A 24,529-nucleotide genomic window follows, 5' to 3' on the forward strand; every position below is an offset into this window, starting at 1 on the left:
CTCAGTCTTATGAGGCAAAGCAGAGCCAGAGGACATTTCCCATCGCAAGCCTTTCCTCTTTCATTTCACTCACTGAAGTACAACATCCATTTTCTCATTTTCCCAGGTGAAGTGATACCGGACCATACCCCTTTTTTTCACTTACCTTTACAAACATGTATTGAACACCCGTTATGTGTTAGTTGCTGGGACACAGTTTGTAAAACAGCATCTCACATCGCGAGATTTACAGAACAATGACGAGGACGTGCATTAATAAGTAATTTGTTAAGTGTTCCAAAAGAGATTTGTGCCAAGTGCAATGGTAGCAGGGAAGAAGAAATAACTGAAAATTGTGGGATGACTGGAGTTAAAAAGGGCATTTGCTTAAAAAGTCAATGGGAGAAGAGCACAACAAATTGAGAATATATATAACTTAAATGGTAAAACAACCCACAGAATGGGAGAAGATATTTGCAACCACATATAATCACCAAAAGATAAGTGGTGCCTAGAACATATAAGGAACTCATCAGTCAGTAAGAAAAGAACTATGAATTGGGAGATTGGGATTGACATATATACACTACTACGTATAAAATAGATAACTAATGAGAACCTAATGTATAGCACAGAGAACTTCATTCAGTGCTCTGTGGTGACCTAAATGGGAAGGAAATCTAAAAAAGAGGGGATATATGTATATGTATACTGATTCACTTTGCTGAACAGCAGAAACTAGCACAACATTGTAAAGCAACTATACTCCAATAAAAATTAATTTTAAAAAAAAGGGCTTCCCTGGTGGCGCAGTGTTTGAGAGTCCGCCTGCCAATGCAGGGGACACGGGTTCGTGCCCCGGTCCGGGAAGATCCCACATGCCGCGGAGCAGCTGGGCCCGTGAGCCATGGCCGCTGAGCCTGCGCGTCCGGAGCCTGTGCTCCGCAACGGGAGAGGCCACAACAGTGAGAGGCCCGTGTACGGCAAAAAAAAAAAAAAAAAAAAAAAAAAGAACTAATAACCAGAACAGGTCTTCCTGCTTCCATTCTTGCCTACCTCTCTGGAATATATTAAATGAGTTAATATATGTAAAGTGCCTGACTCAGTGCATGGAATACAGAACCACACAAGTGATTTTGTTATTTTTTATTTTGCTGTTATCATTCTCAACCCAGTAGCTAGAATAATCCTTTTAGAAAATACTTCGCTCAAAATTCTTCCATGATTTTTCACTCAAGGTGTAAAAACCACAGTTCTTGCATCTGCCTACAATGTCTCACATGACTGTCCCCTCTGCCCCTCACCTCTCAGACCTAACCTCCTAGTCCCCCTCTCTATACTCAGGTAGCTGCTCTTCTAACCCTTTCTTTGGAAAGCCCTTCCACCACCACCAGATGGGTGCATGACTCACTCTCTCACCCCTTTCAAATCTTTGCACAGTTTTACCTTCCCAGCGTGGCCCACCCTGGCCATGAGATTTAAAATTGCAGATCGCAACGAAGACACTCCTTACCCTTTTCTCTGCTTCAGTTTTCTTCATAGCCCTTATCAACTTCTAATATGCTATCTAATTATCTTACTTATATTGTTTTTGGGTATCATCCTTTCTAGAATATAAGCCATATGTGGATGGAAATTTTTTTCTACCATATCGCATGTGCCTGAAATAGTACCTGGTACATAATAGGCACCCAACTAGTATATTTTTAGTGAATACAGTAGAAAAATAAACAAAAAAATGACTAGACAATTGACAGAAATGGAAACAGGATAAGTCAACAGACATGAAAAGGACTCAACCTCCCTGTTAAACAAGGAAATGCAAATTAATTATAATTTTACTGCCATCTTATGGACAAAAATTAAGGACTTACAATACCAAGTGTTAGCAAGGATGTGAAGCAACAGGAATACTCATACACTGCTGATGGGAGTGAATTGGCATAAGCACTTTGGGGAATAATTTTACAGTAGTTAGTTGAAGATGTGCAAAACCTATGACTGAAAGCCATGGGTGAATTTGAATTTTGTCCCCTTGGGCACAAACTGACACTGAGTAATAGATTAGCTTGATGATATGCTCCTCTCTTCTCTTAGAATAGCTGCCCCTAGAAACATGAGCTATGGGGATATAATCTTTCCAGTTCAGATTACCCAAGAATTAGGCTTTACCATCACTTCCATCATAATTTCCAACTTCTAGTATTTAAATCATCCAGAATTACAATTCAGGACAGAGTAAATATATAGTAATGAATATGCATGTATCAATGGCATTTTACATATACACATGTGCATGGATGTAAACGCATACAGAAAGTAACTATGGATTTGGAACAAATCATCTGATGTACCCATTTACTTCTACAAAGGTGACATATATATTTGGACACACTAGATTAGATTCAGAAAACCACATTAGGACTGGGAAGGAATGCCCCTCTTTTTCAAACCAGACAATGCTGAAATGGTCACTGGAACTTAGAAGAATGGAAGTTTATGAGGTCACAGTCTTTGTTCCCTGTCTCTCCAGATTCTTAGAATTTTTGCCCTTGTGGGATGTGTTCTAGAATGTAGAATCATGGGATTATAAAAGATGCATGTGTTTTCATTGGTTGTAACTTTGGGTTCAGGCTTCTGCCGTATGACATCTGCTAAACAGACCTAGCTGATCCAGGCTAAGGCACTGCATAGCTAACCAGTTCTATGTGGCGGGAAATTGTGTAGGTTTTCTGAGCTAATCCCTTTGCAGAGGTGCGGGGCTATGTATGGCAGGGGCTTGATAGTGGTGTCCTATGGTTGGTGGGAGTAGAATTAGCTACAAAGGGATATCAACCTTGGCATCTATGATATCAGAAGGGGATTTGGGAATGTCTTAATGTGAGTAGCAAGGGCACCAAATGCACTATATTCTGAAGTAAGAGTTCCCAGAGGGATAAATGTTGGAATCCTCGTCAGGAAGGAGACAGATGTTCGAAAGTTCTTCTGCAAATAAAGTTAGCAGGCCAGGTAACTTAGAGTTAAAATCTGCAACACAATTTGCTCTGCAGGACCTCTAGCCTAACCCAACAAGGGAGTTCTTGTTTCTCCAAAATTAATTAACTGGAAGGGTTAGGACCTCCTCCACTGCTTCTTAATGACACAGACTCTTTTGTGAAGGGCCAGATCTTACCCAAAGTTAAACAGTTAGAGTATTTGCCTAGAATATCTTCTCAGGAAGATTTTACCTGAGAGAGGCATGAGAAAAGGAAGAAAACATCTCAGTTTTCAGGGGAGGAGGAGCTCATTCCTGAAAATCTAGAGGGGATGAGTACTGCCTGGGTCACTTTCCCCTTAGTTTGCATGTCAGGGGGCAGAAGTGAAAATAATCTCGACTCAGGGAGTGTTGTTTCCTCTCCCAACTTGGTAACCAAAAAAATTCATTTTTCTGAAGTTAGTTCTTAGAACAGACCTGACATATTAAAATGCTAATAGTTTGGATATTATCCATCTCTTATGCCTCCATTCATATCAGGCGTGTTCAAAACAATTTGGGTTTTTTTCCTGTACTCTTCTTTATCTACACTATGGATACTTCTAAAAAGTGTTCATACCAGATAACTGGGAGTTTCCAATATGGTAATTTTTAGAACTTCATTCTAAACTGGGCTGTAAGTCAGATAAAAGCCATTACCCAGTTTTATCTGAGTGGCTATTGGCTTCCAGGTGTTTGAGTTGTCTAATGTGTAAAAATGGAGCTAACCAACGCTCCCACCCAGATTTGGATTAAGTTTAACAATTGAGATTAAACATAGGCTATTGAAAAATAGAGAGAACCTATGGGAGGATGGAATAATAAAGATGTCTGTGGGGACATATCTAGCCCCGTTTCTATGTATGAAATGCTGCCACTTCTTATTTAAAAGCAAGAAGGAGAGACTTCCCTGGTGGCGCAGTGGTTAAGAAGCCTCCTGCCAATGCAGGAGACACGGGTTCGAGCCCTGATCCGGGAAGATTCCACATGCCACGGAGCAACTAAGCCCGTGCGCCAAAATTACTGAGCCTGCGCTCTAGAGCCTGCGAGCCACAACTGGACCCGAGCACCACAACTACTGAAGCCCGCGTCCCTAAAGCCCGTGCTCCACAACAAGAGAAGCCACTGCAAAGAGTAGCCCCCGCTCGCCACAACTAGAGAAAGCCGGCGCACAGCAACGAAGACCCAATGCAACCAAAAATAAATGAATAAATTAATTAATAAAAGCAAGAAGGAAAAAAAGTGATGAAAGGCAGGAAGTTGTTTGAGGAAATAAAAACTATTTTTATGAAACTAAAATAAATATTAGCATAAGAATATACTAATAAAATGGTAATAAAACAGTAATTATTTTAAAAATAAATATTTTAACAGAATTTAGAAATAGGAAGATAAAATTAGGTATAAGAAAAAAGTTGAAAATGGTGAAAAGATATAATAAATGTCAATATTGTATTTTTAACTAGTCTCTTCCAAAGTAAAAGGACAAATTAAGTGAAATAAAATAACCAAGATAAAATGGGAGGAGGGGGAGACAACAGCTAAAGTAGAGAAGGGACTTCAGAAATATGAGAGGAAGCATATGACTATTTTTAAAAACTGGATAAGCAGCAGAAAAACTAAATAATCTTTCATTAAACAAATGTATATTGATTCCTTACTTTGTATCAGAAGCTGCAATGGGTCCTAGGGTTCTGTCAGTGAACCAGACTGACAGGTCTCAGTCATCAGGGAGCTTTGTTCTAGTGGCTGGACACACACTAAAAACATAAATCAGGGCTTCCCTGGTGACGCAGTGGTTGAGAGTCCGCCTGCCGATGCAGGGGACGCGGGTTCGTGCCCCGGTCCGGGAAGATCCCACATGCCGCGGAGCGGCTGGGCCCGTGAGCCATGGCCGCTGAGCCTGCGCATCTGGAGCCTGTGCTCCGCAACGGGAGAGGCCACAACAGTGAGAGGCCCGCATACCGCAAAAAAAACAAAACAAAAAAACCACACATAAATCAATTAATAAATAAAATTACCAAATGAGATTATTTTCAAAAGGGAATGAATTAACTGTGTTAGGATACGTGGATACCTAGAGCAAGAAAGCCTTTCTGAGAAGGTGACATTTATTCTGAGGCATGAAGGAAGAGAAGCATCCAGTCATAAAAAGTGAGTTAAAGAGTGTCCAGGCAGAGGGAGCAGTAAGGGCAAAAGCGGGAGGAGGGAGAGTGCCATGACTGGAGTGTGACTAGGGTAGAAGGGTGAACAGTTGAGTGGCAAGGACCAGGTTGAAAAGATCGTGCAATGGGAATGGTTTAAACATGGTATTTTACTGTCTGATTTACCCTTTTAAAAGACAACTCCAATTAATACTGGGAGAATGGATTGCAGCAGGGAAGGAATAGAACAAAGAAATGGTTAGGAGACTATGCAGTAATCTGGGCAAGAGTGATAATGGTTTGAACAATCTTGTAATAAGATTGGCAGTGGAAGAGGGCAGAATCATTGTTTAATTTGAAAATGAAACCAACAAAAGCTACAGCTAGATTGGACATGAGAGGGGAAGGAAAGGACAAATGAAAGAAGAGCTCCTAGGTTTCTGGCTTTAACAATAAGGCAGGTAAAAATTCATACCAAAGAATTTTTTTTAAGGAAAAGAATGAGTTTCAAAAGTTTAAACAGATAAATATTAGCCAAATTATAGACTAGAGAAATAAAATAGAAAAACTAAAAAATGAGGGTTTAAAAAAGGAATATTGGAAGTCATCAGACCCAGTATTTAACACCCTCACACAAAGTGAAGCAAAGATCTTTGGCTAAAGCAGCTACCAGTACCCAATGGATATTCTACTTCCTACCTCCTCAAAGATAGGGCTCCCTATATTAAGATGCATGGGAGCCTAAGGTGCTTGGGTAATTTCAGGACCAAGAAGAAAAAACTGATTGGAGGGGATCCTTTTTAAAAATAATTATAAAGCCAAATACCGTTAGGTTGTTCTAGTTGCTTTTCCCTTCCACCCTCAAATGCATCAAAGCCCACTTACTCTGAAGAGTCCCACAGAGGAAAGCAAACTGGGAAAAAAGTCATGTTTTACTGGGAGCATTGAGAAAGACTCTCAGAGAGTAATGAAAGAATAAATTTAAAGAGCTGCTTACACTAGGGACTGACACAAGGAGAAATGGACATGAAAACCAGAATGGTGACAAAAAAGAAAGAAAATTGTCAGGGGCCTCCAAAACTTCTCATTAAAACTATAGAAATTATTACAAAGGTATCACAGTGGAGTTTTTAAAATATCTTTTAGTTTATAAATTTCAAACCTCCTTTTAATATTCTTTTAGGGTCCTGAATATGAATCCACATGCTTTAAAACTTTTTGGAAACTTTTATCTAAATTTCATGGTCAACATAGCTTTAATTCTCAAGAGCTCCTTTATTTCCCATATATAATATTATATAACACATATATACTGTAGTAAAAAATAGTCTCAGGGAGATTATACACTCAGGCAACTTGGCCTTTCTCCATTACAACTGAATCCTGTAATATAGGGATATAAAGCATCCAAAATTACCTTTGTTCCCCATAGAAAGCCAGTTAAGTTGACTTCATAAGCCATGTGGTAAGTTCGCCAGGAGGTGGTGATAAAGAGACAGATGTTAATGGCAATCTTGGTAACCTTATACCATTGACCGGATGAAGAACTTTATTTCTTTTAGATGCTCTGGCAAATTCCTTTGCTAAGAAACCTAATAAGCAGTACAGCATAAAGGAGTTTGGTCTAAAAAGTCTCAGATACATGTAGACAGCAGGAAAAAAAAACAGTCCAGGAATGGCTAGGACCCAAAAGAATTAACCTGTCATTTAAAAAGCCATTACTGGGCTTCCCTGGTGGCGCAGTGGTTGAGAGTCCATCTGCCGATGCAGGGGACACGGGTTCGTGCCCCGGTCCGGGAAGATCCCACATGCCGCGGAGAGGCTGGGCCCGTGAGCCATGGCCGCTGAGCCTGCGCGTCCGGAGCCTGTGCTCCGCAGCGGGAGAGGCCACAACAGTGAGAGGCCCACGTACCGAAAAAAAAAAAAAAAAAAAAAAAGTAAAACGTTCAGGCTATCGAAGATAAAATGATAGAATTATAGATTCTTAAAATTAAAAGAGAAATTCAAGTTCATATAGTTCCAGGCCTAATTTCAATATTTCAGCTGAGAAAGAGGATCCCGAGAGGTGAGACTGACCCATTTCAAAGTATCTCGACACTTCCCTTTCTGATGATCTTATGTCACAGGAGGCGATATCATGGGAAGTGAGCTCTAAGGACAAGCTGGAAGTGAGGACTATTAAGCACAGCAAAATTCTAAGCAGCCCCCGAAGTCCTCTAGGACCGCGGTCATCACGCTGCAGTCCTGCTCTCCACCTGGAGCACTTGCTCCTCCTTCTAAGGAATTATAATACAACAGTTTTCAATTCTACTTAAATTTCTGTTATATGACATTATTTTTATTCTCAGATAGTTGCTAATATAAACTTTAAAAGAACTGATTTTTATATTAATGGCCCTTTTTCATAAAATGAGATAAAAATGAGCTGAGAGAGATTTTTTTCAGAGAGAAAAGGAGTAGGAAAAAGAAGTAACGTTCCTAAATTTAGGGGCATTGTATGTGCGTCTTATGAGCCCCTAAACGTAAGAACACTGTGTCTTTCTTCTCCATACTGAGAAGCAGGGCAGAGGGGGAGAAAGATGGGAAATCTCTGAAATGAAGCCTGGACAGTTAGTGAGATGATTCTGGAATAGAAGACAAACTGAAAGGTTGCTAAGTCCCATGGTCAGTTCTTAGTCTTCATCTTAGTTAACCTAGCCACAGAATTTGATACAGCTGATTGCTCTCTCCTGCTGCAAATGTTTTTCTTTCCTTAGCTTGCATTCTGTCTTGTGTCTTTGGTTAGCCACAGGGCTCATCCCTTGAATGCCTTTATTTTTATGTCTTTGTGTTTTCATTTGGTGAGTTCATCTAGCCTCATGGCTTTTTTTTTTTTTTTTTTTTTTTTGTGGTACGTGGGCCTCTCACTGTTGTGGCTTCTCCCGTTGCGGAGCACAGGCTCCGGACGCGCAGGCTCAGCGGCATGGCTCACGAGCCCAGCCGCTCCGCGGCCTGGGGGATCTTCCCAGACCGGGGCACGAACCCGTGTCCCCTGCATCGGCAGGCGGACTCTCAACCACTGCGCCACCAGGGAAGCCCAAAGAGCTATATTTTAAATTCTCAGTCAAAGGCCTGTAAGCCCCATACCTGTTTTCAGGAACACAGAGTACCTGTGGGCAGGTGAGAAGTGTGGTGGCAGTGGGTGCCTTAAATGTGAAGACTGGGAAGCCGCATGGCTCCCTGGAAGTTCACGTACAGCGCTGCCCAAGTCTCCTGTTCCCAAAATAAAAGTGGGTGGTTCCAGGGACAGTCCCTTTAACACTGTGCTGCAACCATTTCAACCTAAGCCTCCTCGTATCAGTTGCTAAAATTATCAACTTGACACAGGACATGCACTTCTTGCTATATATATATATATATATAGAAGGGACACCTATTTGGATGTCGGTAACGTTATATGTACCTTCCTCAGAACAGCGGTAGTATTCAGTAGTCGTTCACTGCTTGATCACATCCTCACTGAAACTCACCCTCACCTATAAACCACGGGTACACTGTTCAAAAATCCAATTCACTTTGTTTCCCTTTGAGAAAACCAGCAGGAAAAGCCAATTTCCAAAACAGACAAATGTGGAAGTGATTATTAGCATTATGAATAGGTCATTCTCTTAAATGTTTGAATTACTCAAAGCCTGCTTTACTGTGTATGTATAGATGATTAGCTACTTGAGGAATAGATCTCATTAAAATGGTGAGTGCCATGGTCATTGTATTATTATTATTTTTATTATGGTTATGATTATTATTACTCCCATATTACAGATGAATAAACTGAGTCTCAGAAATTTTAAATAGCAAATCTAAGGTGACAGAGAGAGTAAGTGGTGAGGCAAGACTTGTTCATAGGTCTATGTCATCAGTAGCATATTTTCATTTATTTACCACACTGTTTCTCTTTTTTGTTCTTTCTCTTATTTTAAATATTTTATGATATAAGTAGATCTATAATAACTATTATATAAATGGATAAAACAGGCATAAATTGATTCACATAAGAGCAGAAATGTCCCTGAAATATACCAAACTACATTTTTAAATGTCGGGTATAGGTTTTTTTCATAAATTGAATTATACTCTAAACCTTCATATGAATTTTTAATATTATAAGTTACAAAGCTATAAAAATTACTTTCACAATGTTGCTTGCTTTAATAAGAATTCTTTATTGAAAAATTCCAAATCAGATTAATAATTATAAAATGTGCACAATGTTCTAGCCTTCAACCTTAACTATTTCAAGACACAGTTAATGGTGGTATAAATACAAAATATTTCTTGGGGGTTCCTCCAAGGATGACAAAAATACAGCCTCTTTTACCACAAAGAGGAGGTAGAACCTCTGAATTCACATTTATGGTTTCCACATTTTTTTTTTCTTTCTTTTTTTTTTTTTTTTTTTTTGTGGTACGCGGGCCTCTCAGTGTTGTGGTCTCTCCCGTTGCGGAGCACGGTCTCCGGACACGCAGGCTCAGCGGCCATGGCTCACGGGCCCAGCTGCTCCTCAGCATGTGGGATCCTCCCGGAACGGGGCACGAACCCGTGTCCCCTGCATCGGCAGGCGGACTCTCAACCACTGCTCCACCAGGGAAGCCCTGGTTTCCACATTTTGAAATAAAACTGGTAAATTCACTACAACCCATGTGTTTATTCATTAACACTAAGTACAGAGAATGAATCAGAGAGATAAGAAGAAAAATAAAAGCATATAGTACTCCATGAAGCCTAGAGAGTAGAGAGGAAAAAAGGGAGGGATCAATAGCAGCAAATCCAACAGAGGGCCTGAAAAATAAGAAATGAAAAGTGTCCATCAACCTAGACACTAGGAGGTCAGTGAGACCCTTGAGAAGAGTTATTTTAAGGGAGCGGTGGGGATGGAAGCCAGATGGCTTTGTGAATGCTGACAGTGGCCGAGTTAATCCGGGGATACCCATGTCAAAACAAACTTAAGGCAGATTATTTTCATTAGAAAATCAGTAAGACACTAAACTTTATGTTTTAAAAGAAAACAAACCACCCTTCGCAATTAAAATACTAATTTTCTGCTTGCTTTACCTCTGCTGCTCACTTTAGACTCTATGTTTTATAACTTGACCTAAAAAGTCTTGATCAAATTAGATATCACTGAATGTCATATCCCCATCTGTGTATCAGGCTGGCAGGTATGAAATACAAATCAAATGAAAAACAGTAAATTCCTACAACAAGAAGATCATATTTAATGAGATTTGACATGAGTCTAAAAGACGAAGAATGAGAAAGAGTGTGTGTTAGAATTGACTAAAAGTGGATTTGGATCTTCAGATGCAGAGACCCACAGATTTGTCTCTTGAACAACTGATTTTAAAATATTTTTAAATTCTACTTAAGTGGTTTTGCTTTGTTCCTTCAGCAAAGACCCTCATAGCAGCTGGGTTGGCAGATCATTTGTTTTCATGAGAGCTCTTTGAACCAATCAGGACCCAGATAATCTTATTATACCTCTGTGGCCATGTGTTTCTTGTGATGAGGGTCCAGAGAAATCTCACTTTACTATGTGCCAGGAATCGTTCATATTTCAGTTGTACAAGGTCAGATCTTAATTTAGCCACCAACTGGGTACTTAATTTTAGATACACAGAGCAACACATTGGCTCCAAGACACTTCCTCTGATTTAGGAAGGCAAGGTCCTGGATAAGAATGACAAGATGAAAATTCCAAAAGGTGAGAGATTATGAAATATTTTACCTGTTCCTCACCAACTAGCTTCAGTAGTCTAGTATTGGGAATATTATGAAGAGATGGAAACACATATTGTGATAGCGTCTCATTACTTTCTTTACCATTGATCACCTGTCTAGGGCCTTTTTAATTACAGAATAAAGCCAGGGTTGTTTCATTCGTTTACAGAATATTAACTCAATTGCATAGTTATTAAGCTTAATAAAAAATAGTATCATGAGAAAAACAGATCAAGAATGAATATGCTCATAGAAAGTGTCAGCATAGACACTATGGAATGTCTTAGCTAGTCCTGGTTTCTGAGAAAACAAATGATCTTTGTGAATAATTAAATTTTTATCAAGGTGTTTTTAAATCACTTTAAACAAAAGATGGATGCTTAATATTCAGATTGAAAGAATTCCTTTCAATTCTTTTAAGTCAGATGGAAAAAAAAGGATCTCAGTAGAATTGGAAATTTGCTTCTGGAAATTAAATCATAGAGTCTCGAGGCTGGAAAGTCCTTAGAATTTATTTGAGACCATCACCTATCTGGCTCTTAAATGAATAGATGACTTCTAAGGAACATTCTACATCTAAAATGAAATGATTTCTATGAAATAGCAGTAATGTGGATGAGGAAGTCCTAACACTGCTTTGTGCTGAGAACATTATATTATTGTCATAAAATATCATAATTCTACACTTTGTTGTTTTTATGGGAATACCTTGTTTTGAAATGAAAATCTACCTAAAATATTTATATTTCCACTAGAGTTGTTTGATAGGTTTGCTAGTTATTTGCTTAAACTCTTTTAAAAATTTTTTTCTGAAGCTTATGAATATTTGGATTATAAAATGAGACACTTTTGTATTAATTCCATCAGAGTAGCTGAGTCATGAGTTACAGTACAGCAGTCAAGCTGTGTGACCTCTAATGTCAAATGACTGGGTTTGTATCTACATCTCTGCCACTCACTAGATGTACAGGCTTGGACAAATTACCTAACCATTGTGTTCCTCTCTTTCCTCATCTGTAAAATGGGGGGGAAGTGTGTCATAGAAATTACATGACATAAAATATTTAACATACTTAGCTTAATGCATGTCACAGGTAGGCACTTAATAGATATTGCTTATAATAAGTATTAAATTCAATAAGACAAATATTTATTGAGGACCTGCTGTGTGCTTGACTCTCTGCTAAACATTTGAAGGGAGGGGAGTTATTGGTGCTGTTTCTGGGGAAAAGTCTAGAATGCATTATTTAAAGGCAGTAAACTCCTTGGTGCATGGATCCTATTGCCTTGTGTCTAGCAATGTGCCTGGAGTATAGCAGACACTGAATACATATTTTTGAATGAACGAATAGGATGGTCCGAAATTCCTCAGGAAAAATAATAATAATTACTGAGAAATGGTGAGTCAACTCTCCTCCTTTGTCTTTTTGACTTAGTAGAGAAGAGGAATGTAGTAGATACTATGCATCTGTATTTCAACAAGATATTTGACAGTATCTCTTGACGACCATCTTGTTATCATAAAGGAGACATTAATAGTAGATGGTGGTGTCTTTGGGAGGATTTGTAACTGGATAAACAGCTTTTCTTGAAGGGCGCTAAATAATAGATCAATGTCAACCTGAAGGCCTCTGTCCTGCGCCAATTTCTGTCCAACATTTGCATTATTAATGGAGCAGGTAGACATATAGAAGACATGCAAATAGAACAATATTTGGAGTGATAGAAAATGCATTATCTCTTAGCAGACTGAAATAAAATTTAAATCTAAAAGAAAGAAAGAAACACAATAGGATTAAATAAAGAGTCCTACACAGAATTGTACAGCAATAATGTGGGGGGGGGGGCGAAATATGACTTGTAGAATTTAGGGCAACAGAAGTCCAAATCAATTCTGTAAATATAATAGCCCCCCATTTGTCTGAACTTGGGCTAAATTAACAGATCTTCAGTGTCTAGCAAAAGGGAGGTGGTCACACCTGCTTACTGTTGTGTTGGTCTGACTACAGCTGTCATACTGCCGTCAGAGCCCATGGTCCAGAGCCACTTTTAGAAAGAGATGGATAAATGAGTGTATTTACAAGAAAGCAATCAACATGGTGGAGGAAGGTGAACTCACATCATAGGAAGAACAGTTGTCCAGGCCTGGGCGGAGAAGCCTCAGTGGAGGCCTGACAGCCTTCCTGAGAGATGTTTAAAGGGCTCTCATGTGGCAGAGGGGCACATTTTCTCAACATGGTCCTGAGGACTAGAACTAGGATTATAGAATACTTATTCGAGGAGATGGATTCAACTTAAAGGTACTTCCTAATTGTTAAAGCTGGCCAAAGATGAAGGGCTGAGTGGGATATAGTAAACTTCCTGTCACTTTGCTGTTCAAGCTGAAGCTGGATAATTACTTGTTGGGCATCTTGGAAATGGGATTTACAAGTGGGGCTACCTAATGCTCTTCAACTCTGAAATCAGGTGATTCTAGAGAAAAGGAAGGAGAAGGAAATAAGGAGTGTGTCAGCATACCTGTTCAAAAGTGAGGACTAGAGCTAAAACCAACAGACAATCCCTAGACTTCTATTTCCCCATTCCAGAGGGGTTCAGTCACAGAATAATAACAGGTAACGTTTGTTGACTACTTGCAACACGTCAGACACAGTTAATAAGACAGCTAAGCTGGGAGGGCAAATTCAACTACTGTCTCCAGCAGAAAAAAATCAGTGGCCTGTATATAATTTCAGAATAATGTATGAAGAAATGCAATGGCTCGTTATTGAGTTTTTAATGGAAAAAGATTTGACAAGCGCCAAACAGGAACTTCTGCCCTGTTCAGATGAAACAAATATTTCAGGAACAAATATTTTTAGAGGGAGAATATACGTATATCTATATATGTATTTGTATATGTATATATGTATTTGTATATGTATATATGTACAAATACACATAAACATATGTGTATGAACAGTACTTTTTATTAAGGTCTAGAGATATTTCATTTTTATTGTTATTGTAGCTAATTAATGTACTCAGATCTTTTTTACTCACCCTACAATTCAACTGTGTAAATAAAAGACAGCTATTTTATAATCTATAATGGGCTTCATCTTCCTCAGGAGCTGCCACTCACTAATTAGTGGAAAATAAATTTGGTCTCATGCAGACAGACACAATAACGTAGGTAAGGAAGCCTTTGCTTGGATCAGGTAAACAGATCAGTCTTTCATATTTCTGCTCCTCCCCAAGCCAAGACACTCTCTCCACCAGGGTTCACCTGCTTTACCATAAATGTGGGTACTTTCCTCTCTTCTCAATGTCACCAAGGTCTGGCCTGCCAGGAAGTGACCTATCTCACCACCTGTAAGGCTCAGTCTGTGAACCAGATACCAGGCCAGTTTTCTGGAAGACTTTGTAACCTTTGGCTCTATAAAATCAATCTTAGTTCCCTCAAAGTGTCTGGTCATATCTAATTAAATGAACCTCATTCTCGTATATGACACTTATCTATGGCATTAAATATTCTTCAAGGATATGAATTTTAATAACTATATAGTTTTCCATAGCTTGGGTGCACAATAATATCTTCTACAAATTCCCTCTTGTTGGACATTTGATAGTGTTTCTAATGTTTTGGCAGTTTACATATGGCAGAGGTGAACATTTTCACATACAAATCTTTTTCCACATCTCTGAATTTCTATATGATAGGTTCCTACATTTAGAATTACAGACAAAAGGATAAGTCTTTAAAAGAATCATGTCATCATACCAGCTTGTGATAAGGGCATGTCTGTGAATAATTTGCCTTTTCACGGGCCATGTCTGCTCTATTCTTTTCCATTCTCTTGTTTATATTCCCCTAGAAATCCACATAATTGTAAACCTAAAGCTCCTTCCTATTCTATGTGAGTGTCATTTTCAAAAACTAGCATACGTCTTCAGCCGTCTCTGTCACAATTGAAATTGCCTTGGAAATCAATAGGAGGGAGTAAAAATGTCTAATTTTGTAATATGAAACTAGAGATATGACAGGTTTTATCACTAATTTTTTTTTTTTTTTTTTTTTTTGCAGTACGCGGGCCTCTCACTGTTGTGGCCTCTCCCGTTGCGGAGCACAGGCTCCGGATGCGCAGGCTCAGCGGCCATGGCTCACGGGCCCAGCCGCCAAACACCAAATTTTACTGTATTGCCGTTTTCTTATCCCTTCCTGTCACCTTCCACTAGATTCAGTCTTAGACACTCTACCGTCTTCCCCACCCTATGCCACCCTCAGCAAATATTCCAAGAGATCCTGGTCCTACATGGGGGGCCAGTATGATGTTACTGGCATTTTAAAAGGGACACTGGAAGATGGAACAATAAGCCCCAAAGGACAGACTCTCTCACTGATGTAACAGAATTACACTGATGTGCCAGGTGCTGAGGTAGGGTGATATTTATGAACACAAAGTCCTTCCTTGCATCATGGAAGCGCCTGTCCACTCCGGGAACTATTAAGACCAGCCCGTTTAGAGCCCACAGAGATGGTTTCAATTTTTTATGCCTAAGACAGAACATGTGAGTAAGTGATGTAAACAGACTTGGATGTAATTGGAAGCAAGCCAACCAAGCAATTCACGGGGAACAAAGTTATGCTGGCCCTGGTCCAGGGAGAAGGAGGACCTTGGTCCCACACTTTAGGAGCTCCCAGGTGTCAAGGGAAGGTCTGAGGGGCCTCACAAACTTATCAACAGTATTGTGGCAGCCTGGATTGTGGATTGAGGGGAGTTTAGAGAATTCAGTGCCGAGAGGCATCACATACCCATGTTCACCCCTGCATCATACCTGCAACATCGTCCCAGCCCCTTGGCCACTTCAGTCAGGCACAAACTGGAATGTTGATCCAATTTTTTAGGCAGTAATGTTTAGATTCCAAGACAAAAAAGTATAGAATAAAAGCAAGTTTATGATACCTCAGACCACCGTAAGCAACACAAATCTTTATTGCACAGAGCTGACGATAAAGATTGATGTGTCCCTGGAAGCTATTTTTTATTTTTGGAAGTTATTGTCATCAAGAGCTGACTGTTAGGAGCAAGATCAGAATGTTTTCTTTTAAGTACAACAGACTGTGGGTTGTTTCCCTGCAGCTTTGGAAAGACATTAAAAATGAAGTTACCGTACTCTATCCAGATCCTACTTAGCAGCTCTGTGACATTGGGTGGGTCTCTCAACCCCTTGAAGCCTAAGTTTCCACTTATGCACAATAAATCTCTAATACCTACAAAGTAGAATTGGAGGATTTAAAGCAAGGCAGTGTACGCAAAGTGCTTTGCATGGTGCTTGAAACAAAGCAAGCACTCAATAACTTACAGCTATTGTCATAATCACCATTTTTATTATTACCAAAGTTATTCTAAAACTTACAGGATAACCAAATCCTTTTCCCACTATCTTACTCTAGGATTTTACTCATCTTTTTTACCCATCTGACAGTAAACTAAAAATTCTTGATATCTGAATAATACATTTAGCATTTGGAAATCCTTAATTTAGTGGTTCTTTTCCTGGGGTACATGAAAGGGCTTCAGAGGATCCATGAATTCCCTAAAATTTTATGCAGAATTTTGAGTGGGCATGCATCCCTCCGGAGAGAGAATCCATTGCTTTCATCAAACGTGTTATTGACTCTAAACAAGGTTAACCAGTGCCTGAACTGAAAAGGCTAACATTCCAATGATAGTCCCAATTATTTTGTAAATCAGCTACTTATGGAGAATAAATAAATCTCACTAATGGGCTTATCCAGAAAAAGATTGACAAATGATTATCTAGAAAAGTCAACTGATTATCTAGAAAAGGTCATTTAATTATCTAGACTGAGAAGTGGGGTTTTTGTGAATAGGTCTTAAAAGATGTCAAAATATTATTTGGCCTTTCCTCAGACTCCTGGTTGGTGCTTTATTTAAATAATTTTAAATAAAGGCTGGCAGTAGACAGATATATCTCCTTTTGCCCTTCTCAATGCATCTTGATGTCTCTGGTTCTGTTCCAATGATGCTCCCTTGATTGTCTGTCTGACACCTTAGAGCACCTGCACACAGGTCTTCAGTTCATCCCAAGGTTTCAGAAAAATGTTGGAGACAGTTTATTTTAGATAGGGGATGTTCCATGTAGTAGCAAGACTTTCCTCACCATTTAGATCCTGCTGTTGTTAGGGGTACAAAATAGTTAAGAGTCTTAGATAACATCCTTCTGGAAGGTAGTTAAAAGGACATTAAAAAAAAAAAAGCTTTCCACAGAGCAACTCAGTTCTCTAAGGAGTCTGTGGTGTCTCACGTACTGGAAGCCCTAATTTCAAACAGATTTAGAGTTAAGCTGGTGATTTAACTAGGCTAAAGTCTCTGGATCCCATTACTAATCCCAGAGCCATGCAATCTCCTCATCTCCACAGTGACATTAGTGAGAAAGCCGATGGGCGATGCCACACTGCTAACTTCATCATCTAATCATGCTGCCAGAAGGGACTCAGGACTTGTCTGCCAGTAATGAGTCAACAACTTTTTTCCAGTGATCACGGAGAACGGTACTTTCCTATAGTTGATTAGGAGTGGAATTAGAGAGAAAAGATATAAAGGACAAAGAAAGTAAGGGTTTTTTTTCCCCTCAGAAAACTAATAGTCCAAGTGAGAATACAAAGCATGAAAACGTGAAGAACTTGCAAAGCTAATACAAAATGAGTGTAAATCCAGATGTTGGAAAAATACTACATAAGAGGAGATATTCATGGATGAAGAGGTACAGAGAGGAGCTGAAGAATTTCAGCAAGGGCTTCCTTCCAAAGGAGGAATGGCTGGAGCCAGGCTTGAGGCCATGGGGACCATGAGTTGGAACAGCTAGGAGGGCCTTGTGAATGAAGAGGAATAAGATGTAAAAGCACAGATGGGAGAAAAATGAAGCCAGACACAGAGTGGGAAATCAGATTCATTTAGTTAGAAGAAAGATTCCATACTTGAGGAAAATGGTCAACTCTAAGAATAAAGCAGAACCTAGATTATGTTAGGTTCACTTATTAGCTCATTCATTCATTCAACACTCATTTATAGTCCACATACCTTAAGATGGTGCTTCTCTTGGCTCTGAAAGTAGACTCTGCTCTTATTGGGTTACGTTCTCGGAGAAGGTAGACAATGAACAGAGAAACAATAGATTTTTTAAAATACCTCTTGAGTCTATTTGGTGAATAAGGTCCCTCGGGTACGTGTCAGACTTTTGAGGTTGCTGAGATACCATGGCTTTCTTTCTGAAGGAGAGTAACCAAATCCTGAGGCCCTTCCACTTTGGGAAAAGATTGGAAGACTGGATGGTAAAAGGTGTCATGTCTATCTCTCCTCATTTATTATCCAAAACACTAAATAATCCGGCCTCTTTTTGTTTAACTTTCTGGTGTTAAAAAACTTTCAGCTGAGTTCAGGAATCCTACAGGCTATAAGTGCTTTGGTGCAGATGAAGAAAAGATGCTGCTTCCTTGGGGAAGCACCCTGCCAGCGTGCACAACTCGAGTAGGGGAGATTTGGCTGGATTTCGTCAACCAGGAACACTTGTGTAGCGCACATCCTGCACAACCGTTCATGGTGGCTCTGATTTGGTTGAAACAAGTGGATTAGGGAGAACTGAACTAGCCATCAATAAATGACGTAAGTCAGTCCAGAAGCCTCTCTGTTTTTGACTCTTTTCTTCAAAAGCAGGAGTCCATTTTAATTCTGCTTATTGTTTAACAGATCCCACAATTAAGCCTCACTTAATAAAGCTGGTCCTTACCACACCCGTCCTTAGATTAGCAGTTCCAGCCTCCCTAACTGCATTAAGGATGTCCTTCTGGGCTTCCCTGGTGGAGCAGTGGTTGAGAGTCCGCCTACCGATGCAGGAGACACGGGTTTGTGCCCCCGTCCGGGAAGATCCCACATGCCGCGGAGCGGCTGGGCCCGTGAGCCATGGCCACTGAGCCTGCGCGTCCGGAGCCTGTGCTCCGCAACGGGAGAGGCCACAACAGTGAGAGACCCGTGTACCGCAAAAAAAAAAAAAAAAAAAAAAAGGATGCCCTTCTGTCAAGGTGTGAGAAAGGATCTTTCCATGGCCAGGAATGCATGTAGCACAAGTCTATAAAGGTGGATTTCCTAGAGTGCTCAGAGAACCATGTGGTCTATCAAACCCATCTAAACTGGTCAGTAAAGAAGTCCTCCAAGTGCCTAAGGCTGTTTTTGTCAAGTTAATGCTCTCCTGATTTATTTTAAAGTTCTGGACTTCTGAAAGCTGTTCACTTCATTGTGAGACTAGACAGTCTTTTCTCAAGAAGAACACTGCTTAGAAGTTCTCCGTTCCTTCTATTTGAAGTTTCCTTCGTGTCTTCTCCACTTGCTCTATCAAATTTCCTGAGGGCAGGGCTAAGTCACTACATTTGTGACGTCCTGTTCTCTCCAACTTTAATTCAACAGTTGTTCATTGGGAAGCTTCCCCATGCCAGGCACCTTTTAGAGTTGCAGGCGATGCAGAGATAAGTGAGGTAGAGCCCTTCACCTCAAAGAACGTAGATTTTGGTAGAAGGAGTTGAACACAAATACAGAAATAACTGCAATTCAAGGCAGCCAACTCAAACCATGGGTGTGAAGAAAGGACTAAATCAGCAAAAAAAAAAAAAAAAACCCACACACAACAGACAGAGAATAAAGAAAAAATAAAGAATGTGAAAGGCTCACTGTTCTTTATTCCTACCCCTGTCTGTCTTCTCAGAGTTTTGAACTTCTAATGTGCTGTGTAGAACAATGTCTTGAGAAAAAACATGGGCCAAACTAGTATAAGTCAGAAGTGTGGAAAAAGGAATTCTTGGAAGCCCAACTATAGTCATTACTCAAGAAAGTCAAAAATTAGAAAATGTAGACACCCAAAAGGCAGGTAATTAAGGTTTCAAAAGTTAGAATGGGTGTTATATATACAATATGGATTAAAATATTAACTGCATTGTGTTTGTTAAATGAGGAAAAGTGAATGCATTTAAATTTTTCATTTTGCGTCTTTCAGGTAAACTCTACATGTGGTTCTGAGGCATTTGCTGATAATAAGAATTTGCCTCTTTCAAAATTATATTCAGTCATGGATGCTAATGACCCCGATGAAGATCATCTTACAAGTTATGATGTTCAGCTCAGTATTCAAGAATCCATTGAAGCCAGCAAGACTGTATTTTATCCTGAAAGGTAACATTCAAATTGACTATCCTCACCCAAACTTTTTCATGGCCTTCATTTTGTTGTAAAATGAAATGATTGATATTTCCTGAGCCCTCCTCCAGGAAAATGCTTCCCTTTCTTTTCTGGCAAGGAATTAAATACTGTACAAGAGCTACTGTGCACAGGTTTAGCTATTTGATCTTCTACAAATCCCCGTCTCCTGTGGAATATGGAGATTACCTAGATGGGAAATTCCCAGTTGAATTTGGTTGTATACGATTGCCTATTTCCTAAATTCCTATGGAATCAAACAGGACAATAAATAACGTGAACAAATTTGCAAGCATTGTTTATATGACTAACGTATAGCTAAGTATACAGAATCTGTTCTGCTACTGACTCAGGCAACCTTTATAAGAAATGGATTCCATGTTGCACCTTTAAAATATGAAGAATAATGCTAACTCACCTAGCCTGTAAGTTTAATGAATGGGAAAATAGTTGAGCGATTTTATTATATATGACAAAGTAATATATAAACCAGAGCCTACTTAATTATCTACTATTCAAGTGACAGCAGTTAACAAATTTCACATAAAATTGGTGTTTTGTGTTGGCAAGAGTTATAGAGTCTAAAACTGCCAAAGTAAATTTTTGTCTTGAATAGCATACATTATACTTCTGATAAAAACAAACTTTAGTTTACCTTTACATTCTATTATAGTATTTAGAATCCTGTATTCTGACATTTTGAAGTGCTTTTGAAAAGGTTCAGTGCTATAAAATTATTGCTTTTGAGCTTTTAAAAAATGGACATATTACATTTAAATTTCTGGTCTTGTTAATTTTTCCCTCATCTGCAACAGATTTTAAAACTTCAGAGTTCCCAGGAAGGCATTTACAGTCCAAGAATACCAGTGGATGCTTCTGCTTTAATAGAGTTAAATCAATTTCTTATGAAATACCTTATTGCCTCTGAATAAACACACACACCAGAGAACATCCTTGAGGGTTGACAATGACCTGCTGGGCCAGTAATTGGGAGTTTTTTCTGTAAATGCTCAGCCTATTTTTCACTTGTGGATCAGTTGCTTAAAGACTCTAACATGCAGTGTAGAGCATACACTCCCAAGTAAGCCATCATTAATTAGCAATTATTAAGTTCAAAGCAACAAACCTTTATTGAGCATAGTGTTTTTAAAGCTGGGAGAAGCCTTAGAGATGTTCCTACTTAATCCCCTCATTCTACCAATGTAGGAACCACCATCCAGAGAGGCTACTGGCCTCCCCGGGATCACAAAATCACAAAACCTGAACCCAGCTCTTCTGACTCTGACTCCAATTGTTTACTCCTTTCTCATTGCCTACAACTAATTTCAGAGACGATGTTATAATCTTCTGTTTCTCCATCGTCACTAGTGTTCTTAGGTCCAATGTATCATAAATACACTCTGTATCTGACTTTTAGACATTTATGTTTTTAAAGTAGATAAAATCAGTTGTGTGCATTTCTTTTAGATCTTGATTGTTAAAAGTATGTGCAAAAACTAAATAAATGTTTTGGTTCCTTGAAGTATACCATGAATACAAATATGGCTTGTTTGTCTTTCTCTGTAGATTTGTACCACTAAGTGATCAAAAGAGAAAGCTGGTGGAGGCCATAAAGCAAGGTAAGTGGGTGTATCACCTACAGTAGGATGGATTGGAGATTCAACTTGGCCAAGATATTTGTTATCAGCACATGGGTTTATTTTAGGTCACATTCTTGAACTCCAGGAGTATATGAAATATAAATATGCATTGGATGAAGCTGATGAAAAAGGATGGTTTCCATTGCATGAAGCTGTTGTTCAACCCATTCGACAAATACTTGAGGTTGTCCTGGATGGTAAGAGAACATAAAGTCTCCTTGACCAAACTGAAGCCATAATGTAGATGTTACGGAGTAATCCCAATGAACATAACAAGCAAAAAGAAAAATTAGAATGAAAGATGATTTGCAGTTTGGAAAAGGCAGTACTCATGCTTTAAACTGAGTACAAAGATCAGTACATTTTGTGGGGTTCAGGGCTCACCTTTTGCATCCTCCTAAAAATATGGCACAGGTTGGTGGGAAGATGTTTGTGATTATCACTTAAAAGTTTGTCTTCAACATGAATTAATTTATTTAAATATAAAGCTTTTTGCTTTTAGAAGTCAGTTTTAAATTTTCATCTTGAATTGTCTCTTAAGTTAGTGGCATCCCAAAGAGTATTATTTAGTACAACAAGTAGTACTTACAATATCTATCCTTATATTACATTAATTTTTTCATAATGCAAACATTAATAATTATTGCGGTAAGCCTACCTAAGGTTAAATATTAATAATAATTCTGATGTTCTAACATAGCATTTTTCACATCTCAGCATCTTATAAAACTATTGGAAAGTGCCCTACTTTTCAACCTTCAATGTTGCTCCCTGATTCTGCTGTAGGAGATAATGATAGCCACTGGATAATTAGCTATCCAGCTAGCCAGCCAGCTAAGAAAATGTTAAAAACAGATAATTAGACAGGTAGACAGATAGACAGACAGAAATAGATGATGTTAAGCATGGTATTTCTTTTCTGACACATTCTGACTGGATACATTCATTCAAATACTTCTCATTCCCACATTCACAGACTTCATTTGATAAAAAGCAATTTCAGATGAAGTTTAAATAATAATACAAAGGATTGGGGATTTGTTTTACAATTTACGAAGAAATGAGAATTCACAACCCATTATCATTTTTTTAAAAAGGCACCTTGAGACATAGATGTTGGTTTGCTAGCTGTCAACTTGATTAGCAAGCCCACACTCATCTACTTCTACTCACTGTCATTTGCTAGACTTCAATCATATCTCTTTTTAGTCTTCCCTTTTTCATCAGTTGACTTTGTTCAATCTACTGTAGATAATATTGCATCATTCTGATCTATATGATATCCTTTAAGAAAAGATTTTTAACTTTACACAATGCTTTCATATCTCAGCATCCTATAAGACGCTCTGGGAGTTCAAGACCTCTGATGGAGAAACACCCTTGACTTTGGCAGTCAAAGCTGGTCTGGTGGAAAATGTAAGAACTTTACTAGAGAAAGGAGTGTGTCCAAACACCAAAAATGACAAAGGAGAGACACCCCTTCTGCTTGGTAAATGACCTTTCTTTCTAGAACTTTTATAATTTGAGATAAATAATATTTAATAAGTATTTATTGGAAACCACTGTGTATTGATTGGCTAAAGTTGTGTGACCTCATCTCCTTCCATTCCCTGAGGTCTTCCCCTAACCCCCATCTCACCTGTCCTATGATTTTGTTTTTCCATCCCACAAAGAGGTCAAATGTGAAAGCTCTTTCAGCAACAATTAATCAGGGGGGATCCAAATGAGGAGTTTTATGAGGCCAGGAGAGCCAATTCTAAAGGAATATTCTCTAACCAGGGTCCAGCTATAAGGAAGGTTATAGCTTCATGTGTGATCATGTGTGATCTGTAGCCTGAATAAAGAAGCAGAAAGGGAATTCCAAAGAGAGACGTCAGGTCCACAGCAGGACAAGGAAGAAGAACTGAAAGGCAGGAGATCCAGCAGATTCTGAGCACACTGGTGCAGCACTGGACACCACTAGGGGGTTGCCACTGTGACACAGGAAGGATTGTAAGCCTGAAGGTGTCGATTATCTATCAGCTTCTTCTCAGGCTTGTGTATCCTGCTGCTTGTTGACAGATAAGAATTAGCAGGTCTGTTTGTAGAAGCAGAGAGAGATGAGATTAACTACAAATGACCAAAGATAACCTTTCCTTCTCTTAGGGACATAGGTGTGGAGTAAGAGTTTCGGCTTTGGCACCTGAGATCCTTGGATTTATTTTTCCCCCCATTTTATTGAGATATAATTGACATATAACATGGTATTAGTTTAAGGTATACAACATGGTTTGATATATGTCTATATCACGAAATGATTACTACAAAAGGCTTAGTTAACATACATCACTTCACATAGTTACACATTGTTTTTTCTTGTGTTGAGAACTTTTTCTTTTTTAATTAATTTATTTTATTTTTGGCTGCGTTGGGTCTTCGTTGTTGCTCACAGGTTTTCTCTAGTTGCAGCGAGCGGGGGCTACTCTTTGTTGTGGTGCATGGGCTTCTCATTGCGGTGGCTTTTCTTGCTGTGGAGCACGGGCTCTAGGCTTGCGGGCTTCAGTAGTTGTGGTGCTCGGGCTCAGAAGTTGTGACTCGTGGGCTCTAGAGCACAGGCTCAGTAGTTGTGGTGCACGGACTTAGTTGCTCCATGACATGTGGGATCTTCCAGGACCAGGGCTCGAACCCGTGTCCCCCGCGTTGGCAGGTGAATTCTTAACCACTGTGCCACCAGGGAAACCCCGAGAACTTTTAAGATCTACTCTCTTA

At 39.2% G+C, this 24,529-nt stretch overlaps 1 protein-coding gene across 1 annotated transcript in view; it reads left to right on the forward strand.

The window, feature by feature from the left end:
* The window catches only part of ASB15 (ankyrin repeat and SOCS box containing 15), a 41,105-nt gene that overhangs the window by 175 nt on the left and 16,401 nt on the right, over positions 1-24,529 (forward strand). Inside the window, exons 2-5 of the mRNA XM_060108433.1 lie at positions 19,942-20,117; positions 21,708-21,760; positions 21,847-21,978; positions 23,112-23,270. Coding sequence (XP_059964416.1) covers positions 20,014-20,117; positions 21,708-21,760; positions 21,847-21,978; positions 23,112-23,270 — 448 coding nt within the window. The 5' untranslated portion in view covers positions 19,942-20,013. The remainder of the gene's footprint in view (positions 1-19,941; positions 20,118-21,707; positions 21,761-21,846; positions 21,979-23,111; positions 23,271-24,529) is intronic.

The sequence above is a fragment of the Mesoplodon densirostris genome, chromosome 9 (assembly GCF_025265405.1).
Source record: "Mesoplodon densirostris isolate mMesDen1 chromosome 9, mMesDen1 primary haplotype, whole genome shotgun sequence".
NCBI lineage: Eukaryota > Metazoa > Chordata > Mammalia > Artiodactyla > Ziphiidae > Mesoplodon > Mesoplodon densirostris.